General features: G+C 38.0%; 1 protein-coding gene across 1 annotated transcript; it reads left to right on the top strand.

The window, feature by feature from the left end:
* Positions 1-3,779: 3,779 nt before the first annotated feature.
* Positions 3,780-21,914, top strand: LOC124292537 (lymphocyte expansion molecule-like). Its single transcript, XM_046729659.1, has 11 exons — positions 3,780-4,006; positions 6,123-6,210; positions 6,537-6,707; positions 9,735-9,857; positions 12,538-12,675; positions 16,938-17,081; positions 17,377-17,544; positions 18,315-18,443; positions 19,078-19,202; positions 19,839-19,969; positions 20,220-21,914. The coding sequence occupies exons 1-10, from the start codon at positions 3,957-3,959 to the stop codon at positions 19,954-19,956; spliced, it is 1,254 nt and encodes a 417-aa protein (XP_046585615.1). The 5' UTR covers positions 3,780-3,956; the 3' UTR covers positions 19,957-19,969; positions 20,220-21,914.
* Positions 21,915-22,487: the final 573 nt, after the last annotated feature.

The raw sequence follows: 22,487 nt of genomic DNA, 5'->3' as shown, positions 1-22,487 counted from the left end.
GATATACCCAAAACCTAAACTGAACAACAAATGCTTACATTTAGTAGCCCAGTTATCCTTTCCGGCATTAGAAGCGTGTACCAAGTAGCGATAGTTAGGTATAGACAATAATTTTAACCAAAATGTAATTACCTTTTCATACACCAGAATATAAATAGCGAAACGATCACATTCGCACCCAGGCTACTTTATTAGATGTTGTAATTTTACACCAACTTTTACATGCAGCGTATGGACAGACTCAATATAATTATTTGGTGAAAAACCCATACCTCTGCACCATAAAGATGATTTGATTTATGTTTACGTTGTTTTAACTAACAATACTTAGTAGAGATACTTTTCTTAGCAGCATAGCTATGGTCAGGCTATAGCTTGGCCAATCTAATAACGTCATATTTTGGGTCCGAAACCAGGCCTGTGAATGCTTTGAACGATGTTTTGGGTCGTTGTCCTGCTGCAAAATCCAAAAATTTCCATAGAACACGTGAGCAGATGGAAGTAAATGTCCCTCGAGAATATCTGTGTACCGCTCACTGTTCATATTCCCTTCAAGAACTTTCATCTGAGAAAATCACATTGTCCCAGTTAAAATTTCTATGCTGTAAGCACCAGTTCAACCTTCGCTCCTTTTGTTCAGGTTTCATGATCGGTGATGGAATTCCTCGACTTTTCTGCCAACCCATTGCATGCAGCTCAGTTCTAATTGTCTCCATTACAGACAGCCACAGTTCCTCTATCAATCATATCCAGACTTAAGTTTTCTAAACTCCTTCGTTTGTTTTTAGAAACAAGAATACCAAGCCACCTCCTGTCACCGACAGTCAATTTTCTGGGCCTCCCTGGTGCTCAATGCCATATCCATTTGCAATATTTTTCAAAACACGATAAACAGTGGACAAAGGGATGCCTGTTCTACTTGAAATCACTTTAGCTGATCTGATGTCCTTGTTATAATACTCTAAAATCAACTTCCTCTTCTCTAAATCATCCATACTGAGGATCACTGAAAATGTCGTCTGCTAGCAAGTAAACAAAGGGGGATAACTCTTCACAAACTAATGAAAAGGATTAAGGGAGTTGTCTCTCTTGAATGAAACCACGCACTTGATAGCTGGTCAAGGTTGATTATACTAGAAATCCAATTAAACGTATTCCTAAAATTCTCGATAATTTCTGGTCATACTATACATATGTTACCTAACCTAGCATTTCTATTGTTATTGGGTTACCGTCCAGTTTCAATATGGAGCATAGCTAAACCTTTCTAAACTGACACACTCAATATATGGGGCGGTGGGGTAGTCTAGTGGTTAAAGCGTTGGCTCGTCACGCGGAAGACCCGGGTTCGGATCCCCACATGGGTACAATGAGTGAAGCCCATTTCTGGTATCCCCCGCCGTGATATTGCTGGAATATTGCTAAAAGCGGCGTAAAACCAAACTCAGTCAGTCAGTCAGTCACTCAATATATGACTCCTTTGAAAGGGAAGTTTAAAACAAGATTAAACGAAAGGTTTACCACCTTTATTAAGTGAACCCCGCCAGTCTTGCTCGCTTATCAATTCAAGCGGGAAACAAACTCAGACAAGAAAGCAACTGGTTTAAGGACGACTTGTTCCCAGATATACCCAAAACCTAAACTGAACAACAAATGCTTACATTTAGTAGCCCAGTTATCCTTTCCGGCATTAGAAGCGTGTACCAACATATTGTAGCGATAGTTAGGTATAGACAATAATTTTAACCAAAATGTAATTACCCTTTCATACACCAGAATATAAATAGCGAAACGATCACATTCGCACCCAGCTACTTTATTAGATGTTGATGATTTTACACCAAGGAACTTTTTACATGCCAGCGTATGGACAGACTCAATATAATTATTTGGTGAAAAACCCATACCTCTGCACCATAAAGAAGAATAGGAGCTATTTTCAATTCGAAAATTCTGAAGAATAAATCGAAAGATACCCTTTAATATTTTTAATGAACGCAGGATTGCAAACAGAGCCTTTTCACTATGAATTGAAGCATTCATAAAATGGCTAGACCAGGACAATCATCTAGTAAACGTAATGCCAAGATACTTATAAGAATTAACACCCGTGAAGATCCGGGTTAGAATTGATCTTCAGTGACCCATGCTTGTCGTAAGAGGCGACTAACGGGATCGGGTGGTCGCTGACTTGGTTGACACATGTCATGGGGTTGACACATGAATATCAAGACCATATTCAACACAAAACTGTCCAACGCATCAATACGCATCTGAAGCCCTATGACAGTGTCTGACGGCAATATAATATACTACTCACACTTTGATAAGGATTACAAAAATTCACAACTTTACTTAAACGTAGATATATAATTTGAAATTGTATCCATTTAAAACTGGATAAATAACAATATGGCAACCCTTCTTTAGGCAGATAACCACTTTATTCTAAACTTAAGCACTTGATACATGAGTAACCATAAACATGCTTTTCATGGCACCAATCGACCATTTTGCAAATCATGGAACGAGTCACTGACAATTGTAAACCAATAGTGTGTGTTTTCTGCAATTTCACTGGTCGAGAAACCTTGTCGAATATAGTTCGATTCCCTGAATTACAAAAGCCGAATAACAGCCCAATGATACGTAAGAATATGCACTACTTTCATTTGCATAATGGAGGCTAACTTTATTTTTGCTGAAGCCCTCGGGTTTAAACAAAATTTGCCTATGTTGAATTCCAATGAATCCCGGAAATTGAACAAACGAAACTATTTATCTTCTAAATAAACAACATCTGTCAATAGCAGGTATATGGGATCCACAAGATGCAATGACATACTGAAACCTAGGAACCATGCTTAGATATTTAAACCAAATTTGACCCCACGTCATAGTTTTCTGCTGAATCCATGATTTGATCCTTAGCAAAGTGTGAATAGTATATCATCTGCGAAAAGCAACAGAAATAATAGTGTAAAATCTGGATGAAGTTGTATAGTGAGTGCAGCTGCATACGCAGCAAACTCAGTCACCGGCAGCGACCACAAACAAAACACACTGCAGCAAGAGTGCGACAGCAAATGTCTCTTGATATTAGTCTCAGATTGCTAACCCCAAAACACATGTTAAATATAATTAACTATTTATCATGTTTGTTTGGGAATATTGGCATTGAATTCATGCGGGTTTTTTTGCTGTGTGACAGTTAAAACTGCACCCAGCAGTACTTCTACTGAATGACGGCTGGCCATATAATAATTATTGAAATGTGAACATACAGTGATTGATATTGTGAGAGACATCCCACATCGCCGGGATACGGGGACACATAATCACCATTTTGTCTCGCTATGCACAGCAGGCATAGGTTTTTATTGTTTAACATGAGAACCAACAGAAAATTGAAATCGGTTAACGTTCTTTACTATGTGAGAACAATCACTTTTTCTATGTGGTATTCGTTTATACGGCCGACAAACTGTGCGTTTGATAGCTTTATTCAGACGAATGATCGATGAGGAGCTGTTCTGTATTCAAACATCCTTTTTAGGGCCCCTAATGTTTCGTTTATTAGATTTACCTCCCCTGTTTAGTCTCTTCCTCATAACGCACAATTGAATATCTCTTTAAGTGTTGATATTTGTTCTAGGAAATGCACCTATACGTATACTTAATGGTATCCAATATATACTTTTACCACAAACATAGGGGAATAATTGAGAAACACGAGAACAAGATAACAATAACTCCGGTAAATTATTGGTTCGAGTGTAGGCGTCATGTTGCCATGTGACGGTGCTAGCAGACAACCCTTCGCGACAGTGTATGGATTAGCTTGTTGAATGTAATTGTTATGCACCGCACACACGATATGCAATAGTTCCAACTGAAAAAGAAAGGGCTTTACAAGCCGATTTGTTTTGTGTTACACCGGCTCGAAAGAGGACATAATGGCTGAGAAGAAATACTCTGGGGCACCATTTGGAACACAAACAGCAAGGTGAGCCTCGTAAATATTACGACAGAATAATATTGTCAGTAATTTTTGTCATTTTGACACGATGTCAACACCATTATTGTATTGAAACGATCTGTTACCGATGTATTCAATGATATTCTCTAAATGATATTGTACTCTTTCAAAAGTTAGAAAGAGAAACAAGTTACATGAGAAACTATTATGATAATGTTATCTTGCGTCAAGTTCAGAGAATCAATAAAAGGCCGTAAACATCAAAGACGAATTAAAAGTTATCCTGTATAAAGCCAAGGTATGCAACATTATGCTGAATAAGGCTTTGAAAATGTGCAAAGACCTTGGAGGCTTCAAATAAAATTCAAAAGAAGCACGAATCGCATATATTCAAAACAATAATGAAACAATTCATAATTGCATAATAAGGTTAAAAATATATGTTAGCGAGTTGTAATTACAAAGATGTCTCTTTATCATATCAAGTAATATAATTAATTTATACTGATAAGTGTGTAACTTAAGGTGCATTAATATCAGTGACCTGTGTTATCTTATTTACTATCTACTTAATGGACACTATATAATGACTGCTTTACAACTGGTTGACTGCTGGCAATGATCCTAGATAAAGCATCTTGAAGTGTGTATAGACAGCCAGACCAACTTGAAGAACCTCCTCATGTGTTTATGGTTGTCTGGCCTATTATTTAACATTCAAAGAAAGAGGTCCAGTGGTCTGCATGGGACATATGGTTGTAAGATTAACGTCGCTCAGTCCGGGCTTTATAAAGAAGGTGTAAACTGGTTATTATATTCTATGTTGAAACGTCCAGTGACAGCTTCATTGTTTGGTCCAGGACTCATGTTTCATGTTTGATCATGAATAAATGATCACTTCTGCTTGAGCAATATTGCCTGTATTATTGATGTACATACATGGCTTTCTTTGGTTAGGCAGGCAGATATTTCTGAACACAGACCAATTTATTTCATTACTTCAGTGGCAAGCCTATCCTAAATTGTGCTGAAAAGCGAATAACAGATAAAGATGTTTTTTTTTATCACAAATGTTAAAAGAGTAATATCCTTTTGCCTATATTTTTGTTAATGAGGTTTTTTTCAAAGGGATTTAACTTCAAATCAATCCTTAAGAAGGTGATTGTTTGTTTAACCACCTGGCATACTGACCAAAAAAATCAAAACAAAACAATAGTAAGGTAATAAGTAAGCAAGGAAGTTAATTTGTTGCTGAAACCAAAATGAAACATTTAACCAGCATCAGAAATCAAAATATTTATCAGTGTTGTAGATTGTTGTGAATCATGGTTAAAAATCAAGAAAAATGAAAATAATGATTATTTTATGAAAGGTTTATAAATAGGAATAGTATTTCTACAGTATACTTATATGTGTATAAGCAAAATATAAGAATAGGTAAGATCAACACCTTTTCAATGCTACAGTTGCTTAAAACCTTTATTCATAATAAAGTGAATTTTGAAAGAATGGTATTTTCTCAAAAAATATTATAAGAAAAGAAGAACTCAATGATGAAAGTTGAAGTGTCCTTATCATAATCCTCATTTTACTTACTTGCCTGTTACTTTTATAATCAATTGGAAACAAATGTGTCTATAGTAATCTTCAGTTATAAATCAAGTGACTTTGACAATTTGACTGTGTGTGTTTTCTCAGACGAAAATCAGTGAAACAAGTAATTTACTCAGTCATCCCATGTATTGTTTTGTATATGTATTTACCATCAATCACTCCGGGAATGTTAAAAACTCTTCTCTTACAATTTTTAAAAGGTGTACACCTTTTAAAACAGTACACAATCAGATTTGTTTTCAGAGATAAGTTGTGGACAAACTCTGTTCAAACGTTTATGAGTCTACAAAAGGACATTTTACAAAAGGACAGTATACCCTTCCTGTGCTGCTGTTGTTGTTTTAAAAAAATCGATAATATAGGCAAGAAAACATGGACTGTTGTGTAAACTTTTGGTCTTAATAGGGGAACACTTGCAAAGATTGTTTACAGATTGGTCTAGAAGTAGGTTAGAGTGTGGCATATTGGAGCTGGGCAGTTGATAGGGTGAATATGGTATAAACAGTACTGAGCACCTGTTGGTATTCAGGTTTGATGTGTCTGGTGTGCACCCGAAGAGTAAGACCCCTGGCACCTTCACCGAGATACCATACGACAAGAAGTTCACACAAGATCTGGTGAGTAGTTCATTTGCCCAAAATAGCAATATGTAGTTGTGTCGATTTTCTTCTCACTACATGTATTTATGATTTTTAGACAGTGTCAAGGCTTGTAATGGCTGACACTGATGTACACCAGAGTAGCTCAATTCTGGCTGTTTCTTTTCCTATTTCATAAGATCGTGAAATGAAATTGGTAACGTAACAAGTATATTGTCTTTCTCAGATATTTTGCTGTTTCTTTTTCTATAATTACATTACATAATCATTTAATCTAAGACTGTGACTGTGTAGGAAGCAGTCTGAATATGAAATTGTCTAAACAAGAAAACTTGACTGTTCAGAAGCGTCGGCTCGGTCCTGGCAGCTATGATGTTGACCAGGGTGGGTTCAGCACCAAGTCTGTGGAGGACAAGACGAGGGGCCCTGGCTGGGCTCGGGCATATGAGGTGGAAAGGATGGCAGCCCTGCCGCATCTCCTGCACAAAGAACAGTGGGAACAGAAGCGGATGTTGGTGAGTGGCACCAGGAATAATGATACTTTGATGCAAAGCCACAGCATAGTCTCAAGTTGAGAGTTAACATGACATTGCTTCACAAGCCACTGGTGAACAACAAATGACTGATGGTCAAAATGATCATCAATTCTGTAGTTCAACTAAAATGATGTTAAATATCTCGACAGGGTAGATAACGATTGTTATGTATTTTGTGTAGTTAATTAATGCACAATGCCATTTAGAAGGTTACAGGCCGGAAGAGCCACATTTCCGAAACAGATAGCCTAAATTGATGTGGCTCTCCCGGGAATAGTTATGGTTGCGTGAACATGGAATGTGGCTCTCCCGGCTATGCTGTCAAAACATGCTTTGTGACGCGTTACCGTATTTAACAAAACAAGACATGTTTCCGCATAATTTTATTCAGATCACAACAGGTTTTGTTTCTATAATTAGCAGAATATAATATACTAATAGGTTACATTACATATTATAATATATCACAAAATAATGATAAATGTTAATCTGTAAAACATAATAATAATGATAATGGTTTAGTTTGTTGCCATGTGTACAAACAGATAAAACGGCGTAAGATAACTTGTAAACCAAAAGTCACTGTGTTCTTTAATCTGATTGGTTGAAAAACGTGATCAAATGGTATTTGATTCCCGGAAATTCTCTGCGTATTAATACCTACAAACATCGCTCACACCATTGTATTGTTACGTCGTCAGCTGTGATGACGTCATTAAAATCATATTGTGACGTAAAGTCCGAATGACGTCACAAATGAGCAGTTCCAGATGCTACCATTGGAGACAGCCGAAACGGCCGGCTGATGACATTTCACTGCTGTACCCATACTCGATGTCAATGAGAGCAGACACAAAAACGTGTGTGGACCTTTCGGTTTACTTTTGTGCTTACAATGTCGATAAACTTCATGTGTTGGCGAATTTCGGGTGTTATTGAGTATTTGAAGCACGGGAATATTTCATTTGAAACCTCCGGCTGACGCTGTCGGTTCCAAATGAATTCCTGTGGTTCAAATACTCAATAACACCCGGAAATTCGCCAACACATGATGTTTATCTCCTAAAAAACATTCTTTTTTACACCCCCTACTGCAGATGAAGGTGATCGCCCCGGTCTTAGATATAACACCCCAAACTTTATGGTTTATGGAGAACTTGGAAGACAACTTGGAAGATAATATTATGGATGATGCTCCCAGGCTAAATCATGTGAAACATATATTTTGTAAATGTGGCTGTATTTGTAAACCCCTTTCATTATACTCAATCCTGGATCATATCAAAGAAAGACCAGTTTTTACAATCGTGGACCAGTGAAATGAGTAATTCGTCTAAAGGACAATATTATAAGATTTTTAGAAACTCACCTTCACTCGACAAATACTTACTGCTATCTGAAAATATTTGGAAACCTATTCTATATGATGGAAAGTACTAAAATTTCAACAATCAAACACCTGTCTTTCAGTGGCATTTAGAAGTTGTACATTGATGTCCAAGATATTTTTATGGATTAAACTAGTTTTCTCACAACGTTTGAGACCTGATTAAGGGACCTGGAATGGTCTCGAAACGTTGTGAGAGAAATTAAAAAAGAAGTTTAATCCATAAAAATATCTTGGACAATCAAACACCTGTCTAAATTTATTAAATGTATATGTTCTAGTTTTCAGTAATCATTCCCTGTCACCTTCTAACATACTTTGTATATTCTGCATTCCATTTTATGTACTCATGTACCACCGGAGGTGTTTCCATTTTGAGTCCATAAATCATAAATAGGGACAGTCTTTTACCGGTATTGCTAAACACCACGCTTGTGAATATGAACGATTATTCGTTGCTTGTTATAACAATATTATACATGGTGACACTTTTTTACCGGTTACGGTAATCCATTAATTAATTAATCTATTGGAAATGTGGCTTTACCGGCTACAGCCATGTAATTGAAATGTGGCCTTCCCGGCAATAGTCATTTTGGAAATGTGGCTTTCCCGGCCTGTCACCATTTAGAAAGTGGACAAAAGTAACACATGTTATACACTTTCTCAGTAAAGTACAGATTCTAGTATGTTTTTTGGTTGACTTCTATCCAGCATTTGAACACACACACAGGCAACAAATCACCTGCTCACTAAGTTGTCAGACTTCCATTTTGTGGAAGCTGTTGTGGCTGAGCAGGTTAGATTGTTTGACTCCGAGTGTGGATTCGAATGCTGGATGGGACTCAACTCAAAAAAGTACTAAAGTTGTACATGTACTTTACTGAGAAAAGTGTAACATATGTTGTTACATGCACAGTTCATTGTCCAGAGACAATTAACCTAATATATTGTGATTCGTTTACATTTGCTCATGGAGGTCCGCCAAATAGACATCAATTAAATTGTTTTAGATATTACACTTCCACGTAAGGAAGGACAGTGATATATAAAGTACACAGAGCAATTTGTCTTGACACCACTCTGATAGTGTTGATTAATGACGGCACCGTTATGTGCTGGTATCATTGTCCCCAAATTTTATACCCTTATACAGTCGGCATGGGCATCTAGGCTGAATGAATGAATTCTTTAGTAACTCTTTACTGACTACAAAACAAATCCCCTTTTTCAGTCATGTAGCAGGGACACACACTTGAAGTGGTCAAGACTTCTAACTTTCAAGGCTTTTTTAATGCTATAGCAAAATAATTTTCAAAGATTCAGATCTTTCAAAATGTTGATAAGAAAACTGATCACATGTCTTTCGCCAAGTAAGAAGTAAACATGCATTTCCTTATCATTCCTAGATGCAGGTGTGTTACTGATTTCAGCATTAACTCAGGCCTTCCATTAACATAACATGTGTAGAAGTGGGATGCTTTCGAGGTAGTTTTCAGATGCCCCCAATAAATAGATGTACATATGGTATGAGAATTCAAGTTAATAAGATGACATTACCTGTGATCACCTGTTGAACCAGTGTAGCCCCTGTATTGAGTGTCACTGGTTTAATTCAGCAAAGGAAGCTGGGCCCCGGATCATATGAGATCAAGGACTTCCTCCAGAGTTCCGATGAGAAGCCCAGGAGCAGTCATGGAATCTGTGAAACCAAGGCACCCAGGTTCAAGGATGGAACTGTGGTAAGTAGGGTTACATGGAAGCAGTATTTTCTGTATTGTTTTTTCCCTCATCCTGCCACATCAGGTAACAATATTAAAAGATGGGGAAGAGATCATGTTCGTTCTCTTGTTCCTTACAATTTAAATGTCACATATAATATTGTATTTTTATCTAGTTCACCCAGAGAACCAGGTTTGAGAAGGAACGTCAGAGAGACATAACATTTTAGTCATGTAACTTAATCACTTCATTACCTGTGTTTATATACTAGCCACATAAAGAAACTGTGTATTGTCAAAATATTATCCCAGTTGATAAGTACGATAACAATGTCAAAGGTACATATAAACTTTAATGGAGGGATCATGAGACCATAACAAGTTGGGCGAATTTCAATTGAAAAGTCAATCACAATGACGTCACGAGTCACAAGCAGGACAGGGGTCAAACGACCATGTCACAAGCTCAATAACGGGTATGTCCACCATCAGCATTGAGAACAGCAATGCATCGACGATGCATAGAGCCTATCAAACGTGCAAGGAAGGCTTGTGGGATGTCACGCCCGATTCTCTCAAGTTCTGTTGCAAGGTCAAGGACGTTATCTGGCGAATGAGGAAGACGGCGTAGACGTTGATCCATCTCGTCCCAAACATGCTCTATCGGGGAGAGATCCGGTGAATTTGCAGGCCAAGGCAGTAAGTCAACGTTGTGGTGTTGCAAGAAATCTATAGCAACCCTTGCCGTATGTGGGCGGGCATTGTCCTGTTGGAATGTTAACCCAGGGCCATGACGTTGCAGATAAGGAACTGCCACAGGGCAAAAATCTGATCCCTGTAGCCCACACCAGTTAAGTTGCCCTGAACAATCACCAAAGGAGTTCTTTGGCGTGCTCTTATTCCACCCCAAATCATCACGGAACCACCACCAAAGCGATTTCTCTCCAAGACACAGGCCTGTGCATAACGTTCTCCCACGCATCTATAGGCACGTTGACGTCCATCACTATGGGAAATGTTAAACCTGGACTCATCTGTAAAAACAACATTTCTCCACCAAAACAAGGGTCAGCGAACATGATTTCGGCACCACATTTGGCGAGCTTGTCGATGACGTTGTGTCAGGATAGGCCGTATGGCTGGACGTCGTGGTGTGATCCCGTGATGATGTAAATGTTGTCGAACTGTGTTGGGGTGGATACGGCGAAGTCCTGGGATGGTTTGGGCAGTCATCACTGCAGTCTGAAACCTGTGGCGAAGATGGGTCACCCTTATCCATCTGTCCTGTCTTGGCGTTGTTACACGTGGATGTCCAGAACGTGGCCCTTCGATGACGTCATTTGTGTTCTGGTAGCGTCTCACCAGTGCAGAAATGGTGTTCGGTGGCAGTGGAAATGTGCAGCCACTTGTCGTTGAGACATTTCCCCACGGACCATCCCAATGGCCTCATGACGTTGTGCAGACGTGAGCCTTGGCATGCTATGCGTTTCAATAGCCGTTTAATTTTTTGAACGATCGCAAGGGCAGGGGTTGAGGTTTCCAAAGTGACAGTATTGTGTGGCATTCATTTGCTCTGTTTCTCTTTCCCGGAATGCACGTGCAACAGCGTATTGCACGTCTCAAGGACGAACACACTGACGTCACGGAAGTGACACGTGCATGCATGTTGGATACATGTCACTAATCTCTGAGTTTAAATCCTTATGTGTCTACACAGGTTTGATAAATTTAGATTTTAAATTTTTGTATGCACAGTTTCTTTATGTGCCTAGTATAGCTTATAAAAACATGGATGTTAAGTCATAACAACAATCAATGAAGTGATTTAAAGACAGTATTTATGCTTGATAATGATCTGAATCTTTCCCTAAGGGACTGTTCATAATTTATGGCAAGGGGGGTGATGATGATTTTAAGGGGGGGTGGGGGTCCGCGGGTCACCAATTTTATTCTGGGTAGGTAGGGGGTTCATCAATTTTGTACATAAAAATATTTTAAAATTATGCTTAAAAAGATGGGGGGAGGTGTCATTGATTTTGTACATGACATGCAAGGGGAGTCACTTACTTTGTACATAAATTTTAGGGGTGGTGAGTCAAATTGAACATGCTTCTCCATAAAAATCATCATCACCCCCCCTAGCCATAAATTATGAAAGGTCCCTTAATTTATCATCATTGCAACCTGACAATCTTCCTTTGCTGCTGAGTATTTGCTTGTCATGCCGAAGACCCAGGTTCGATTCAATACATGGGTACAATATCTGTGAAGCCCATTTCTGGTTTCCCCCGCCGTGATATTACTGGAATATTGCTAAAAGCGGCTTAAAACTAAACTCACTCACTCCTTCCTTGTTGTGTTCTTCATGGCATATTTTTATGGTGTATTTTGCACAAATTTGTTCCTTGAGTTGATGAGTAACCTGCTGGAGTTACTTCCCTTGTCTAGTCATGCTTAGAGCCTGTTAGATATGCACTACTATCATGTACATGTATTTCTTGCCATGATATTAACTTGGAGTAATGCTGGTAGCATTGATGGTAATCACCACATGAACTGTTTCAAATTTCCCTTCAGTGATCATTCTTTATTTTACTAACAAGATTAATACAAATTATTTTATATGGGATCTGAATGGAAAAACAATATTAAACTTTAGATGTCTATCATATATTTATTCTAAAATTATGTTGTTGCACAGAGTGACGTTCCAGGCCCCGGGACATATGGTAATGGAGGGATACCACACGCAGCGTTAGAAGAGAAAGATAAAAGGTCAACCAGTACTAAAGGGATGCTGGATGCTGGGTCTTCAACGCCACGCAACCTCCCTACAGTTGTAAGTTGGCTGTATAAACCTCATATACTTCATCGTCATTAATCATTTTAACTGCTACTTCTTTCTCACTGCCCTCCTAAACCTTAATCTCATTACTTCTGGTTCATCAACCGTGACCGCAGTTCATCACTACCCACTCTCTTATCTACTGTTGCCATGACCAGTTTCAGTAAAACATAATAAAACCAATAAACGTGTTCTCTCGTAAATAATGTGAATGAAAAGGTGGAATAATTGAAAGTGTCCTGCTTACTTTAATATGATTAATAATTTGAATATAATCATCCAGTATTTTACAGTAAACCATTTATCAACACGTTCATGTGTTCAACATTAAGTTATAAAGTGCAGCAGAAATGAAGCATTACTTGTGATTGTAACAAATATTCAGTGCAAATACGATTGTGTACACAACTGTAAATGTTCTTTTCTTGTGATTTACTCAACAGCTATTGCATCTTGTAGCTATCACGGAGACAGGTATTTGTAGCAGTACCTCACGTGTTGAGGGTATTCTGTTTCTTGAACTGCATGAACCTAATGGAAGTAGGTAATCGTAAGCATTTATAGCAAGGGGTACAACTAATTTCTCCAACACCAGCTGCTGGAACTCTTTATTCAACTTCTGATTGCTAAAAGGTAAAGGAATTATATGTTAAATTCATATTCAGATTGTTTTTTTTGTGAATCTGCAAGTAGGAATTCTTTTCAATGATATATTTTTGTTTTCTCGTATACCTTGTATAATAATAATATTTTCAAGACAAGTTTAAAACGACTGAATTCCTAATTGTTGCCTTTTGTAGATATCCCGGAGAAAGGTATTTCTGCTGGTGCCATCATTGTAGGCTTGGAAGTCACCCTTTCAACTATGGTATCAGAGATGACAGTCCCCATTATTTGATTAAATATAGCATCTCTGATTCAGAATTCAAATATGTTAATGCACCATCTGTATCATGTCTGAGATAAATTGTTTTTGTGAAAAGCCTGATATTTGGGCATACCTACTCATGAATATAATCTATAGCCCCATAACTCAGGTAAACTAAGTAACATTGGTCCACAGATTGGTTGAATTATATATTGCTGTAATTCCTACAGCATTAACTGAATGTTTTGTCCTGACATTACTATGGTAGATGCAGTGCACTTGCCTAACCAGTTTAATATGAATAGATTTGATGAAATGCAGTACTTCCATTAAATCAGTAACCTTTCGAATTTGCTTTTGTTGGATTATCCATACTAGATTATCAGATCAAATAAAATCTGAAGTTTGTAAAGTCTTCCTGATATACTGTCAGTGCCATGTATCAAATGTTCCTTGTTTAGAATCTGACATAATGTAGATAACCACACAGAACGTTGTATGGGTCGGACACCTGGTTTATTTGCATTACACTCAGAAAACATGTCTTGTAGCCTTTGGAATTACAGCCATGTTGTCACTGATTATCTGCCCCAAATCCCAGATCCATTCTCCTCGGTTCAGCATGTGGGTTTCACCAAAGTTTTAAATGTCTACAATCCACAAATACTGTTAAAATGCTGTTAAACCCAGTCACCTCCAAGACAACAGTAGGTAGAAGGCACTCACAGAATAACTTGTTTAGGTTCACAGGAGTCAGTTACATCCTGTCTACCTCCAGGGCAGCTCCATACACACTCCATAGTCGCTCACCAGATCCAGCAACACTGCCATATCCAGTCACTCTTTAAATTATGCAGTGATGAGAATAAATTTAAGTTTCTGAAAATGAAAGTCACTGGGCTCCTTTTTATTACATTTTATGAATGTAATTTATTCATTGACCAATGGTCATTGTCTGTATTGTTACCTCGATGATAGCAGTGTGACCTATATTCACAATGCAAACACTACTTCCATTGTGTAATTCAATTTAACAAGTGTCAAGTTTATACATTTGGTGAGTATATACAGTAACAAGTTTTAATAGTCTTTAATGTCCTCAACTGATATACTGGTGTTATCATCATAATGTCCTTGTTTTTTTAATTGTTAATGGGTTATTTAATTTCTCTAGGCATGATACACCCTAATGGTGGGAGGTGATGAATGAGCATGGATAGAGACACTCAGTGTATTGCATGCCACTCAGTTAATTATTATCAAGTTACACTGGAACAGGCATAGTAACATAATTTCTAGTATTTGGGTAGACAAATGTAGTTATTGAATAATATGCATGATTTATTCAATCAGATTTCACTATTGCCTTTTTGCTTAAAACAATTATGTTCTACTCATCATACAGTGAATTTTCTTGAGAAAAATGGCTAATATACATTTTTATGATTTTTTAGAGGACATTATTCTGTATCCTCAAAAGGTTTTAAAAAATATTTCAGATATTCTGGATCAGTCATTGTACAATAATATATACCATTCTGACACAAAACAATGATTGTAAATGAAATCTTTCTTTGAAATGAATTTTAATTATTTAGAGACATGCTAAGTAAGGTGTTATAATATTCTTAGACACCAAATCCTAGTTAACTTAGTGATGTTGCAAAAATGTGATTTGATTGTTTGCTTGCATTACTACCAGATCTTTTTTCCGGTACATCAGGTAGTGTATGTTTGTTAGTTTGTTTCACGCTGCAATTTTCCTCCATCTATATGATGGTGGTCTGTAAATAACTGAATCTGGACCACACAATCCAGTGATTAACATCATGAGCATTGATCCACACAATTGGAATATGATGTGTCAACCAAGTCAGCGAGCCTGACCACCCGATCCCATTAGGCACCTCTTTCAACAAGCATGGGTTGCTGAAAATCAATTCTAATCTGGAACTTCACGGGTGGTGGTGTATGTTTGACTGTATCGGTCAATTTGGGGACCATGTGTGTGTTTTCTACATCAGGTGGTATATGTTTGTAACTACATCAGATGGTATATGTTTGTAACTACATCAGATGGTATATGTTTGTTTCTACATCTGGTGGTATATGTTTGTAACTACATCAGGTAGTATATGTTTGTTTCTACATCAGGTGGTATGTTTGTTACTACATCAGGTGGTATAAGTTTGTAACTACATCAGGCGGTATATGTTTGTTTCTACATCAGGTGGTATATGTTTGCTTCGACATCAGGTGGTATATGTTTGTAACTACATCAGGCGGTATATGTTTGTTTCTACATCAGGTGGTATATGTTTGTTTCTACATCAGGTGGTATATGTTTGTAACTACATCAGGTGGTATATGTTTGTTTCTACATCAGGTGGTATATGTTTGTAACTACATCAGGTGGTATATGTTTGTTTCTACATCAGGTGGTATATGTTTGTTTCTACATCAGGTTGTATTTGTTTGTTTCTACATCAGGTGGTATATGTTTGTAACTACATCAGGTGGTATATGTTTGTAACTACATCAGGTGGTATATGTTTGTTTCTACATCAGGTGGTATATGTTGTTTCTACATCAGGTGGTATATGTTTGTAACTACATCAGGTGGTATATGTTTGTTGCTACATCAGGTGGTATATGTTTGTTTCTACATCAGGTGGTATATGTTTGTAACTACATCAGGTGGAATATGTTTGTAACTACATCAGGTGGTATATGTTTGTTTCTACTTCAGGTGGTATATGTTGTTTCTACATCAGGTAGTATATGTTTGTAACTACATCAGGTAGTATATGGTTGTAACTACATCAGGTGGTATATGTTTGTTACTACATCAGGTGGTATATGTTTGTTGCTACATCAGGTGGTGTTTGTTTGTTGCTACATCAGGTGGTATATGTTTGACTGTAGGGGTCAGTGTTGGGACGAGGTGTGTGTGTTTTCTACATCAGGTAGTACATGTTTGTAACTACATCAGGTGGTATATGTTTGTTGCTACATCAGGTGGTATATGTTTGTTTCTACATCAGGTGGTATATGTATGTTGCTACATCAGGTGGTATATGTTTGTTCCTAAATCAGGTGGTATATGTTTGTTGCTACATCAGGTGGTATGTTTGTTGCTAAATCAGATGGTATATGTTTGTTACTACATCAGGTGGTATATGTTTGTTCCTAAATCAGGTGGTATATGTTTGTTGGTACATCAGGTGGTGTATGTTTGACTGTAGGGGTCAAGGGTGTTGGGATGAGGTGTGTGTGTTTTCTACATCAGGTGGTATATGTTTGTTGCTACATCAGGTGGTATATGTTTGTTGCTACATCAGGTGGTATATGTTTGTTCCTAAATCAGGTGGTATATGTTTGACTGTAGGGGTCAGTGTTGGGACCAGGCACCTACAACTTCAAGAGCTTCACAGAACAGATGGGCAGCAAGGTGACCAGTGTCCGAGGGCCTTATGATCTCTTCTCTGGGGACCGGAACAAGCCTATCACAGTGGGGTACCTGGCAGCACCGGTCAGTAGGAAACACCAGTATACTTGCAGTACCTGCTTAGCCAGCATTTCTCTCAAATGTGGAAACATTAAAATGTTTGAAATATTATATGAAAATGTAAATGTGAGAATTGTATAAGAAAGATAGAATACAGATTGTCATGTAATTTCATTTGTCCATGAATAGGTCTCTTACAAAGTTTAGTTACAATTTGGTTGTGAAGATTGAGAGGAATGAAAAGGAACAGGGCACTAAAATATGGTCACCTGATATCTGGTACTGTAAAAACTGATGACTATTCTACTTTTGTTTTTAGAAACTAGCTGACCTTGGCCCTGGTCAGTATGACCTCAAGTCCTTCTTAACCAACTGGGACACAATCCATCGCAAGCGACAGGGCAAGTTTGGCAAAGTGTCCCAATACCCTGGTACTCCGACAGAGAGGATCTTCTGTAGTACACTCTCTCAGTGTCAGAAACAAGAGGTACACTCTATGGTAGAAAGGGTTTAGAAAAGGTTTCAATATAAGATAACAGGGGCATAGTTGTGGATGCCAGCTACATTGTGTTCCTCATATTACAGAAGTTGGCATCCATAAATGTGCCCCCTCTAAACGTCATTCAAAGACTTTATCATATAATTCAAAATGAAGAGGGTCATGGAAGAACCACTTGTTATTATCTCTGTATTTGTCAGTCTCAGCGTATTAATGTTGTTTTAGTCCAGGAATCAGTCAGGACAGAGTGTTGTGTTTGTAGATTCCATGCAGCTCTAACACTGAGCTTCATTTCTCATGATGCACATTAGAACATTTAGTGGAGCAGCTTGGTGAAATTTATGTTCACTTCTGGCAGGAAACTGAAATTTGGCACAGACATAGCCCAACAGCCCATAATCATAAAACAAGCAGGAGGCAACAGTTTCGGAAAAGACGTTAAAATATGGTACTTGTTGGTCCCTGCCTGGCGCTTGGCATTAATTGGTACATCAAGGATTGGTCGGCTCGGAATCAGTATGTGTCTGAGTGGGGTATTCATGCTTCACTGCGGCATGGTATCTCTATAAAACCAGCTTAAGTCTGGGTTAGTACAAGCAGCCGCACATACACATACACACGCATGCACGTCGTCATATAAGCAAAATATTCTCAAGCATGACGTTAAACCCAATTTCACCTTACCTCATTAGAACATTGATTGACCTTGACCTGGGGTAAGTAAATTCTATAATTACTGATGTGTGGAAATATTTCAGAACACTCCTGGCCCAGGTAACTATGACCCCAAACCAGTAGTGAAAGCTGCCTCCACCAACTCACCGGGCTTCCTGTCGTCTGCTCAGAGGAATGACCGGGTATCACAGAGGTTCTTTACCAGAAACTTTGTAAGTTCAAGTTTTCTGTACGTGCAACTCTTGTTACCCTTTTGCCTGTGATGGGTGAGGTATCTGATATAAAGAACTGAGGACCCATATTGTACCGGTATGGAAGATCAGCTATCTTTTCAGAAGTCAGTGAACCAGGTGCTCTTGCAATCATGTTTGTACTCTCTCAAAACCTTGTCTTCTTGTTATATTTACAAGTAATTATACTTGGTTTACAAGTCTTCTTTACTAAACCTGAAGCGAGTATAGTGAGCCAATGTCATCTGAAACCAACATCTTGTATCTATTGTCATTTGGAATGGTCAGTATATCTCTGTATCAGAGGTTTCATTAGGGAGTGATGACAAATAGGTTGGACAAAAATAACCCATGTCAGTGATAAAGTAATGACTCCAGTGATCAGTATTTACACTGTGTGTTGGGGTGTAGTCCCTGTGGACAACATTCAACCAAGGCATTCAGATCTACAAAATAACTGGTGCATTTGTTTGTGCCGTAGTAGAGATTTAACTGCAAATGAACATACTGTCAAACTCTCTCCATAGGATAGTCACCTATTCCCTATCATGGTGTACGATGGTAAATGGAGCTGCATCTGTTTGTTGTGACCAACCTGTATGTTCTCTGCTTGCAGAACCCAGTGGGTGCAGGGCGTTATGACATCCAGAAGTGGGAGGAAGCCCAACACAGGAATGGTCATGGCAGTGTGTTCAAGTCTCGTACAGGGAAACTGTCAGCTGGCATGGAAAAGTTCCTCAAGTGAGTTAATGAAAAAGCTGAGATTTGTTACTGTACATAAGTAGGCTACTAAGGAGTATTATTACCCAATATAAGTTATGCATGGTTGGCAGAAAAGATCTTTGAAAGAATATTTTCTTATTCATGGTAGAACTGTACATGGGGAAAACATCATGTTAACAGGGGATGGTATGCTAGGTTATCTGAGCCTTCAACACACTTATCTACCTGTGCCCTTCAACACATTCACTGTCTTAGCCCCCTTGGGCACACTTTACTATCTAAGCCCTTAGATGCTCTTTACTAATGTTGCCTTTGGAGGCTCTTTACTTTCTTGACCATGAACACCATTTTGCTATCTTAGCCCTGAATGGTATTTTCTATCCCAATCATTCGACACCCTTTCTTTATGTTTGCCTTTAGATGAACTTTGTCCTTGGAGACTCTATGTGAGCCTCTGTGCACCCTTTAGCATCTTAGCTCCTCATTGTTCATGCAACCCTTCACTTCGCTTCACCATAGGTGTTCAATTGCAGATTTATACAAGTTCTGAAGAACCCTTTCAGGTTCTTGCCAAAACATATTTTCTTTTTACAAATGTGTAGGAAAGAAGCTAAAACCACAGGCTGCATCATAAGCTATCATGTTTATTTCCAGGGAGAGAATACGAGCCAAGGATGTTCCCCTGGAAGACCGTGTCTTTATAGTCCCTCCAGAGGCCCCTGGGAAATCTCAGTCACAATACACAACTAAAAGAGCCACCACAGTTGTCTAACCCTCACTACAGTTGTTGGAGGGACAAACACCACAATTGTCTAATCCTCACTACAGTTGTTGGAGGGATATACACCACAGTTGTCTAACCCTCACTACAGTTGTTGGAGGGATATACACCACAGTTGTCTAACCCTCACTACAGTTGTTGGAGGGATATACACCACAGTTGTCTAACCCTCTCTGCAGTTGTTGGAGGGATATACACCACAGTTGTCTAACCCTCTCTGCAGTTGGTGGAGGGACAAACACCACAGTTCATGGATATATACAGAGGATGGTTAAAAGCTACATATCACAGAATATATATTTGATAATGTCAGTGATCAATGAGGCCAAATGCTGAAATGCCCCATTCAAATAAAGGTTAATTTCACAGAAAACATGATAAAATACATAATATCTTGATGTGTTTATATATGCGATACTTGAATCCCACAGTCTAACTGAAACATTAAAATTTGCACATTAACAGATGATAACAAGCATGATCTGAGAGCTTGAAAAGTGTTATGTTGAACTGATGTCAATTTAAACATAGCAGTTGTTGGTTGCAGATGATCTGATCTGCCTCCTCATGGGGATTATATGGAAGGACACTGTCAGATCATCTCCCATGTATATACATATATATGTTGTGGCCAGTGGTGCTGTTAGAGGATATTGTTTTGGTGTCATGTTTAAACTGTCTGTGATAACGCTGTTCCACAATGCAAGTCACATAACTGCTGTCATAAGAATATGAAAAAACAATCACTGCTTACTATCAAATAGACGCACAATTTGGGATAATTGTTTTATATCTTAAAATATTTTTTCCGAGTTAAAGGAATGTTTTTGCATTTTTTTAAAAAAAACAATATAATTATTAAAGCAAACAGAATCAAAGTATATACATATATTACCTCATGTACCCGAGTGCCTGCTTTCAAGATAACATGTACTTTGACTCTGGCATATTGTCAGTTCCTGTTGTATGCACCCACTTTGCAAGTATGCCTGTTACAAACATTTTATGCATTTCATGCAGTATTTCTATTTTGGTATAATCTCAACTTCTTATAATGTTTCACTTTACCATTTCATATTCTCTAGAATTTACAATGAGGACTATTTTCATGGTTTTTGATTTTTTTGTTTGCTTTACAATTTGTTACTCAACAGTATTATCCTACGAGATTTAGTTTCACATTTAGTGTTGTTATCGCTGATTTAGCAAGGTGTGTGCTGTTTTCTACTAGGCTGCAGCACAGCTTGTGCAGAAGTGTATGCTGCGCTGTTCTACTCGTCAGTGTGGGTATAATTTGGTGACACGATCTCTAAACATTTTTTTTTAAAAGAAAGGAACATAGTAACAAAGCAAATGATTTTGTATATTATTTTACAAAAAACGAAGCGTTTGTAGTGCATGACAAGTATTTTCTTGGAGGATGTTTTACTAATTTAAGCTCATGATAATTTTGATTAATATACAAACTGCCCGGTTGTTTGTAGTGTAGAAACAGGGTTGGTCCGAGTCACACAGGGCTACACTCCATATGGGGGGGGGGGGGGAAGAGAGAGAGAGAGAGAGGGGAAAGGAAAGACTGACATTTTGTAAACAATCAAACTTTTTTGTGCCAGATCTTAGACCTGGGACCCTTTGCTGGTCTGTGCAATATGCATGCTTTAGTTGATCACTGCATTTTGTAATGGTCACCAACATGTGGGGGAATTATAACTTAATTCATGGATAAAAAACAGTAGCTGCTCTTCAAGTGGCAAAGTATTCAGATTATATTATTTGATACAAGATCTGAAAATGACTTCTACTTGCATAGAAGAGTCGATGTAGAAATGCGAGATTTTCACCACTACAGTATTACCTATTGTGTATTCAGCTAGTTTTATTACCATGTTGTACACTTTGTTGCACTGTTGTCATATACCAGTTTGTAAATAAACAGTTGTGTGATGGAACTGTGTGTGGACTTCCTCCTTTGTCACAAGCAGCTATGTCGGAACCAGGAACAACTTGAGAATGAAAACCTGACCTAGTATCTGGTAAGATCATATTAAGATATGTAAGAAATGAAATAGTGGTATGAAAATGCTTCCTCTTTCAACGAAATGGAAATAAATTGAGTTTAGATACTGCAAAATACATCTAACATTTCAGAGATCACTTGGATGTAACCTATTTCCGAGTCCTGAAGACTCACGAACATAGGTGGCTTTAACTGGTGATATGTAGAATGTTTTACTAGTTTTCAAAGAAAGAATGTTGTAAATTATTAGCATTTATTCCAACTTTCTTTGAGCCTTAAAGCTGCACTGGGCAATATTCCAGCTATCAGATGGCAGTCTGTAAATAATTCGGCAAGGAGATTTAGAACATCAATATATGCTGTCACCATTCTGACCACCTAATTCATTTGGCTGCCTCTTTCAGCAAACAATGATTGCCACCTTTATCTCAGACCATCTGAAAACACTAAGCATCTCACAGAAATAATAAAAATCTTCCATAAAAGAACCAATATTCCATCCAAT

The sequence above is a fragment of the Haliotis rubra genome, unplaced genomic scaffold, assembly GCF_003918875.1.
Source record: "Haliotis rubra isolate DU_JTF1 unplaced genomic scaffold, ASM391887v1 Scf52, whole genome shotgun sequence".
Classification (NCBI taxonomy): domain Eukaryota; kingdom Metazoa; phylum Mollusca; class Gastropoda; order Lepetellida; family Haliotidae; genus Haliotis; species Haliotis rubra.
Note: the sequence above shows the minus strand (reverse complement) of the source record. Positions and strands in the feature narration are given on the sequence as shown.

Coding starts and splice junctions, on each gene's coding strand:
- LOC124292537 (XM_046729659.1), top strand. CDS start 3,957: ATGGCTGAGAAGAAATACTCTGGGGCACCATTTGGAACACAAACAGCA. Junction 12,676..16,937: donor CACGCAACCTCCCTACAGTT/GTAAGTTGGCTG, acceptor GTTTGACTGTAG/GGGTCAGTGTTGGGACCAGG. Junction 18,444..19,077: donor GGTTCTTTACCAGAAACTTT/GTAAGTTCAAGT, acceptor CTCTGCTTGCAG/AACCCAGTGGGTGCAGGGCG.